At 44.8% G+C, this 8,404-nt stretch overlaps 1 protein-coding gene across 1 annotated transcript in view; it reads right to left on the bottom strand.

The window, feature by feature from the left end:
- The window catches only part of LDLRAP1 (low density lipoprotein receptor adaptor protein 1), a 48,861-nt gene extending 41,573 nt beyond the window's left edge, over nt 1-7,288 (bottom strand). Inside the window, exon 1 of the mRNA XM_068268955.1 lies at nt 7,119-7,288. Coding sequence (XP_068125056.1) covers nt 7,119-7,203 — 85 coding nt within the window. The 5' untranslated portion in view covers nt 7,204-7,288. The remainder of the gene's footprint in view (nt 1-7,118) is intronic.
- Between the last annotated feature and the right edge of the window lie 1,116 nt (nt 7,289-8,404).

An 8,404-nucleotide genomic window follows, 5' to 3' on the forward strand; every position in this document is an offset into this window, starting at 1 on the left:
ACATCTTAGTTTATTCAATGAAATTAAGCCGCCCGGCTTTTTCTCTGCCTCTCTCCTCCCCCCGCCTCTCTCTCCTCTTATGGCCAGCCGGAGGGGACACGCGTGTCCCCGAGAGTCGTTCCTCGCGGCAGGAGAGCAGAGCGGGGAGGCTGCAGACATTGCTTCTGCCAGCACCCGCTCTGCAAGAACGGCAGGATTCCCCTGCCGCGACGAACGACTCTGGAGGGGACATGCGTGTCCCCGCCGGCTGCCCATAGGAAAGCGAGAGAGGCGGGGGGAGGAGGAGAGAGAGGCAGAGAAAAAGCCGGGCGGCTTAATTTCATTGAATAAACTAAGATGTGATACATTTGCCCGCTGCGCTGCGGCCACAACATAACATTAACCTTACAGGAATGGTTGCATTTCTCACATTGGCCGCAGCACAGCGGCCAGTTCGCACATTGGCCGGCCAGAACCTGAAGTGGCCGGCCACTTCTAGTTCTGGCCAAACTTCGGGTTCTGGCCGTAACATATACAAATTAGAGGAGTCGGTGGAATCAAAAACTGTAGAGTCGGATGCTTTTTGTACAAACTCCACAGCACAGGTAACCAGACCCCTTTTCACTGCAGTGCACTACACATATAGGATAAAGAATGACCAGACAAAAGACATTTCATGTGGGACGTTTTAATATAATGGGCCCAGTGCACTTTTGGAAATCAGTAAAAGCAGAGTTTAATTTTGCTAATTCAGTCCCAACAGACTCGAACTGGGGACTTTAGGACTTTGGTCTAGGGCCAGTTTGGGGAGTAGCCAATTAACCTACCATACCCACATGTTCTTGGGATGTAGAAGAACAAAAAATTATATTATAAAATCAACAAAGCTTCAAACGACTAAGCACTGTATGAGATACTCAGTATGTGCGCTTGAAGGCAAGATTAGCTTTCAGGAGCAATTCTGTTCACCACATCCTGTTTATACAGATTCAACACCACCACTTTTTACACAATGCTGAAACTCATTCTGGATGCAAGTAAAGAAACTGATTATATGCAAGTAAGGGGTGATGAGGAGCTGTAATGTCCCGGCAAGAAATGTAGCACTCTAATTTAACTGCTTGCCGACTGCTCCACGCTGATTGGAGTGAAAGGCCTATGGGGCTAGCAGGAGATCGCACATGCATCTCCGCTAGGAAGGCGCGTCTCCCAGTTGCAATCGCCGCTCGGAGACTGTTAGATAGCAAAACACTGTCTAATTACCCCGTACAGTGCTGCGATCTAAGGCAGTGCTGTACTGGGGACAGCAGTGTGACACAGCTGTCCCTTCCATAGGTTGGGAAGTGATCAGCAGTCATAGGCTGAAGCCTATGACAGCTGATCATACTGATTGGCTGGCGGAGGGAAGGAGCGGAATGAACATACATACAAATTATAAAAAAAAAAAAAAAAAAAAAAAAAAAAAAAAAAACCTGGGGAGCGATCAGACCCCACCAACAGAGCTCCGTTGGTGGGGAAAAAAGGGGGGGGGGTGGAGAAATCACTTGTGTGCCAAGTTGTGCAGCCTTGCAGCTAGGCCTTAAAGCTGCAGTGGCCATTTTAGTAAAAAAAAAAAAAAAAATAAAAAAAAAAAGTCCTGGTCACTGGGGGGGGGGGGGGGGGGGGTTAACACCACAGTCCTCAAGAGGTTTAAGAGGAGCTGTCAGCCATGCTATCTCACAAACAAACACGTAGATAAATACTTGCTCTACTTACAGATGTATTGCACTGTCCACGTTTTGATTTTAGTGATTTTTCTACAGTGGAAAAAAAATTTCCCATTTTAACTGTGGCCATTTTGAAGCCAATCCTGATGTCATTTCCTCCCTTACTCTCCTCTGCCTCTGTATGCATAGCGTGCAGTCCTAAGCATGTAGTCCTGGGGCAGAGTTTGCAGGGGATTGCACGCTCTTCCATGCTTGAATGACGATCGCCACTAGTAGACTGTTAAACGGCAAACCACAATCAGTGTACAGCGCTGCGATCTAAGGCAGCGCTGTACTGCTGTCCCCCAGAGACACTGCAGTGATCAGCTGGCAGGGAGGGAGGAATTAACATTTGCAAAAGAAAAGAAAAAAAAAAAAAAAAAAAGGGAGCTTAAACATTGGGGGAGCGATCAGACCCCACCAACATAAAGCTCTGTTGGTGGGGAGAAAAGGGAGGGGGAAATCCCTTGGGGGGTTTAAGCCTGTGGTCCTCAAGTGGTTAAGGCAGTGTTCCCCAACCCTGTCCTCAAGGGCCATCAACAGTACATTTTGTGGAAATCCACAGAGGTAGTTTATTACCTCACCTGTGCATGTTTGTGGTTTTCTGCAAAACATGTACTGTTGGTGGGCCTTGAGGACAGGCTTGGGGACCTATGCTTTAAGGGACCCAGCAGGAAATCTCGTAGGGTAATTCTACTAACATTATTGGCACCCTCGAATTTCCAGTATGTTTTAACTACTCCCACACTATTGACAATCACAATGCATTGCACTGTAAGCGGGTGCTGCGATTGGAGAACTGTTCCCTATGAGGTGCCCTATAATAGACTAGCACCAAGGTGCATACCAACCTTCGAGTTCTGTCACCCACCAGGATTGGTATTTGATCCCTTGGTCAAACAGTCGGAGACCTGATATTTAGACACGTGGTTTGCCTGGAGGGCAGGCTTAAGGGTGCATACACATTCAATTTTGATTGGCCAATTTTACCACTTTAATGTAGTGTGGGAAGCTTACCTACACAATGCATCAGTGTCTCCATCAGGGCTGTGGAGTCGGTACAAAAATCCTCCAACTCCTCAGTTTAGGATTACTCCGACTCCTCTAATTTGGATATTACAATCTTGTTGATTGAAAGTATGTAACATGAAATTTGTCTCTTAACTACCAACGCTTAGGAATTTAAATAAAAGACAACTGAAGTGAGAAGGATATGGAGACTGCCATATTTATTCTCTTTAGTCAGACTACAACTAGTCCTTGGTAAGAGTACTTGTAAAAAGTACAGGCCGGAACAAAACATCTATCAGGCCCTAGGCAATGTAACTGGGTACATGTAAGAGTGATGTGCAGGTACTGCAGGGGAATAAGGAGATTCTTCCTCTATTACACATTCTTCATGCACAATCTGAACCAGGTTTATGGGTGATAGTCAACACCTCTGTGTTCAATGTGCACAACATTCTCAGTGGATTCCCTGCAACTCTATGGGGAGTGCATATGTAGAGTATAGTACTACTGTGTAACAAAGTAAACCTGAGAAAGATGAAATTAAAGTTTTATACATACCTGGGGCTTCCTCCAGCCCCCTTTAGGCTAATCAGTCCCTCGCTGTCTTCCTCCACCACCTGGATCTTCTGCTAGGAGTCCAGGTACTTCAGCCAGTGTGGCATAGTGCGCATCCACACACTCCGCCACCAGGAGCGTACTACACCTGCGCAGGTGCAGAACGCTCCTGGCTGTGGAAGCGGCATGCACCGACTGGCTGAATTACCAGGACTCCTAGCAGAAGATCCAAGTGGTGGAGGTGGACAGTGAGGGACTGATTAGCCTGAAAGGGGCTGGTAGAAGCCCCAGGTATGTATAAAACTTCTCTTTTCATCCTTCTCAGGTACCATTTAATTTGTAGTCCCCAAACCAAATTTTAACAAACTATTTGATTTCATGAGCAAAGAGTACATTTGCATAAATCAGAATCAACGCAGATTTCCATCTCATTGACCATCTCTATTAGTGATATGGCTACACATCAGGCTCTATACTTACAGCATAGATGTGATTTTGTGTGTTTGTATATTTATATAAATATATATAATTCCTGTGTATACATCATATATACAGTCAGATGTGTATATCTGACTTTAAAAAATACAGGGACTGCTTTATTTTAGCAGCACAAGTAACTAATTTTGATTGGTTTGTTTCATTTTTGTGGACTATGCACAGCTATTAATGTATAAATTATTTATGATGACTGAGAAAGAGAACATTTTATCATATTTTCTATTTTAATTAGTCTAAATTCATTAGGAGTTGGTGCATTTTCCCCAAATTCTCTAAAGTTTTCCTGCATGAGGCAGAAGTTCAGTAATCTGCCAAACAAACATTCTCTAAGCCCTGCTCGGTAAGTCACTTACCAGCCATGTAGCAGGTCAGTGGTGAGGCAGGGAGCTACATGTCTGCAGTGTACCCTGTCATCCCTTTAGATGTGCTGCAAGCACCTGGAGGAGCTCTTCTGTATGCCAGAATATCACATCTAAAGGGATGCAGAGAAGCTCAAAAAATGTCCCCTTCCTCTGTTTTGATACAGTGAAATACCCACCCAATACCCCATAGTGTCAAATCAAAGTGAGAAGCAAGGCTGTGTGGCTCTCCCTATTAGCTGTCTGTCAAATCTACTGCACAGAGACAGCATGGAGAGAGAGCTGGTTAGCTGCTATGAGCCAGAGAAAAATACCAAACACTTTTGCCCAGTAAAACAAAACGCAGAAATCTTTGTGAATTGCAATTTGACATTTGAGGCAATTACTGCACAAGTCAGTAATTTACCTCACTAGTCAGTGATATAAAATTTTCTGTGCGGTAATCAGTTTAGTGAATTGTAGTTAGGGAAGGTGATCAGTAAAAAAAATCAGCCATTTTCAGCATTAATAAATGCACTAATGCTTTGTGAATAGAGCCCATTATGACAGATATCACAGGTAAATCATAGCAAGAAACTCATACCCTGATCATGAAATGTAGCCCACTTGTGGAAAGGTGGGAACAAACATTTTTTCCACAAGTTAGACATTTGAACGCCAAATTGGGGAAAAATATTGTACGCACACCATGGCCGTCATTCACAAAAGCAGTGTGATAAAAAAAAAAAAAAAAATCTGGGAGGGAAAATACCGCATTCAGTAGCGCTAGAGCTATAGAGAGATAGAGATATCTCCACTATCCCACAGCAGAACGAGGGGTATTTACCCACCCTGCAAAAATACACGACCGGCTTGGTCATAGATTTTGCTGCTCGTGGAGGCAGAGCTTTCAGTTGTAGATCTGCCTCCATGCACATCTATCAGTGAATTGACACTTATTACGTTTTATGACATGTGCTGGAGGTGTTCACCGCACGAGGTGGTAATTTACCCTCCCTGCTCAGGAATGTCAGCTTTTCATGCAGAAACCGCTTTTATGAATGGACACACTGAGTGCTCAGGAAAGTCTGCTGTTTTCAGCATTACCACATGCAGTAATGCTTTATGAATGATACCCATGTGTCTATGAGATATCAAGCTCTGGAAAGGAATTGTAGGATATGGTGAAAAATCAACTGGTATTCATAGATGCTGGAGGGAAAGGTATGGGGCAGGGAGATACATAATGTACCTAGGCATGTGTGGCAATTCAGTGTATTTGACAACCAACACAATTTTTGCACTTCAGAAATCCCATGCCACAATTCCTTAAAGGACTTCCGAGGCCAAAATTAAAATCACACTATACCTTTTTTTTGCAGAATCCACGGAGGACGTCCTGCCTGTCCTCCGCTCCGTTCCGCCATCAATGCAGGTCTTCCCCTACGGCTCGGCCCGACCCCACCGAACGGGTCGCACGGATGCCACCTCTAATATGGCCGCCGCCTTGCTCCGCGGCTGCGCAGTACGCTTTGTTGCTAGCGCGACTGTGCAGCCTGTGTGCGCCCGCCCGACGTACGCTTGGGGAGCATGCCGGGACCTAGTACGCGGCAGGAGGCGGGCAATAGGCTGCGCAGTCGCGCTAGCGACAAAGCGTACTGCGCAGCCGCAGAGCAAGGCGGCGGCCATATTAGAGGTGGCATCCATGCGACCCGTTCGGTGGGGTCGGGCCGAGCCGTAGGGGAATGATAAGACCTGCATTGATGGCGGAATGGAGCGGAGGACGGGCAGGACGTCCTCCGTGGATTCTGCAAAAAAAAAAAAAAAAAAAAAAAAAAAAAAAAAAAAAAAAAAAAAAAAAAGGTATAGTGTGATTTTATTATTTTTGGTCTCGGAAGGCCTTTAAAGGGACTCCGAACAGTGCAGAAACTATGGAAAGATGCATATCATTTTAAAGCTCTCTTTCTCCTCTTTCCAATGATATATAAACCGCCACCCTACGCCTTTTAGTTTTCGCTATTGAAATTGCCACAGCCGCGATTTCGATCGCGAAAATAGAGAAAACTAAAAGGTGTATGGTGACGATTTAGGGGTCATCAGAAAGAGGAGAAAGAGCTTTAAAATGATATCCATCTTTCCATAGTTACATTGTATTACACAGGGCAACTTTTTCTCAAAGTCAGCAGCTCCATCCAGCAGAAAAAGTCACCCTGTGTAATACAATGTAACTATGGAAAGGTGGATATCTTAAAGCTCTCTTTCTCCTCTTTCTGACAACACCTAAATCGTCGTCCTACACCTTTTAGTTTTCTCTATTTTCGTGAACGAAATCGCGATCGCAGCAATTTCAATCACGAAAATAGCAAAAACTGAAAGGCGTAGGGTGGCGGTTTATATATTATTGGAAAGAGGAGAAAGAGCGTTACAATGATATGCATCTTCCCATAGTTTCTGCACTGCTCGGAGTCCCTTTAATCTGTTAGTTTAGGTCTAATCTATTTATTAGAGTTTATGTGAAAACAAATGCAGTGCTAATGGATGGATGAGGGGTTGAGTGCGAGCACAACACCAAGATAGTGGGATCCATCCTTGATTCATAACATTAAATGTATATTTAACATACAGGCAAACAACATTTTGCCTTTCAAAGTAACTTAACACAAAGAGCCCTACTAGTGTGAAAGCATTAGGAAAGATATAGGACGGTGACATCTAGTTCCAGGGTCTAGTAACACAATGCAGACTCCATTTGCAGCCAGGCTGTCAGTCAGCAATGTGCTGAGCTCAGCCATATAATCATGGTGATCAGCTGGGACAGGGCGGCTTGTTAGGACACTGTACTCCGCTGCAGCAGCCAGCTAGGCGGGTGTAGCCTAGTCAGAGTGGAATTATGGAGAAGGTGTGGAATACAGAAGATATCCATTAAACACACAAGCCCTCCCGCAGCACTAGAATAATAGTACAGGGCGCTCGCTGAACTCTCCGCACTTACTTTTGTGCTTGCTGCTCCCCCAGGACTGCTTGGCCAGGCTGGGGCTTCTGATGATCGCCCGTCCCGCAGATTTCAGCGCATCCATCTTCACCCTACAATCAGATCCCCTGCCAACAACTTTACTAAACTTTCCTCTCCCTCTTCACCCCCCTCCCTCCCTGGCAGAAGAGTCGATGGATGATCACGTCTGTACAGGGCGGTGATATTTATGGAAATAGGATCACCTGACCACACTAGGACCCGCCCTACACTAAAAGTTCACAAGCATGTTACGTTTGCTAAGCTGGCAAAAAGTTTGTTTGTTTGCGATATGAACTGTTTTATATTACTTTGTTGTTTGTCGGCTGCAGTTAGTTCATTCCACTTTCACAAAAGTACGTTATGCCTTCACCTGTACTGTGGTTTACTTTGTTCCCAGTCACAGTAATCTCTTGTCCTGACGTTACCTTTTTGGGAAAGACGGTTCTTATTTGAACCTAAACCTTTGCTGGCATAGACGGTACGTTTTTTTTTTTCTTATCAATCGAGCTGCTGATGGCTCGATTGATAATTTCCGACGTGTCTGATCACCGCGTGGATTGATTTCCGGCTCGATCCCCGCGGGCGGACAATGATCAAAAACGAAGCGCTGATAAAGAAGTGCCCGCGGGGACGAGCGGTGACGTGCTGGCATCGAGCAGCTGGCTCGATTCCGGCGCATAAACGTACCATCTATGCCCAGAGGGCTCTATTCACAACAATCGCACATGTGGTAAGAGATTTTTTACCGATATAGTACCGCCAGTAATAATTTCCGCTTTTTTTACTTAAAATGTTCCGCATGTTTTTCGCATGCAGGAACAGTCCGTAAAATTTTTTGGCAAACATGCGTAATTACATAGTAAACATGCGGAAACCATGCGGAAAAACAGTAACATCAAAAAACTTGTCCTAAAAAAAAATAATTGAGGTCCAGCAAACACAGCCCTCAAGGCTCCAGACTCCATTTAAGTCAATGGGAAGCAAAATATATCACCAAGTACTAGTAGGTGATAAAAAAATTGGCAGAAATAAGGTGCCCCCTTTTTTTGTGAATTTTGATTATTTTGCGGGAATTCCCGACTTTTGCTGACTTTTACCGCATTTTTTACGCATGCGGATAAACAATGCATACAATTTGTGAATGTCAAGATGGTCTTTTTTCAGTCAGGAATTTACCGCAAGTGCATTTCCGCATGCGGAAAATGATTGGGAATAGAGCCCAATCCCTCGGTGTCTTTATGGTTCATCGTTGTCCTCCTTGTCTC

Source organism: Hyperolius riggenbachi, chromosome 2 (genome assembly GCF_040937935.1).
Source record: "Hyperolius riggenbachi isolate aHypRig1 chromosome 2, aHypRig1.pri, whole genome shotgun sequence".
Classification (NCBI taxonomy): Eukaryota; Metazoa; Chordata; class Amphibia; order Anura; family Hyperoliidae; genus Hyperolius; species Hyperolius riggenbachi.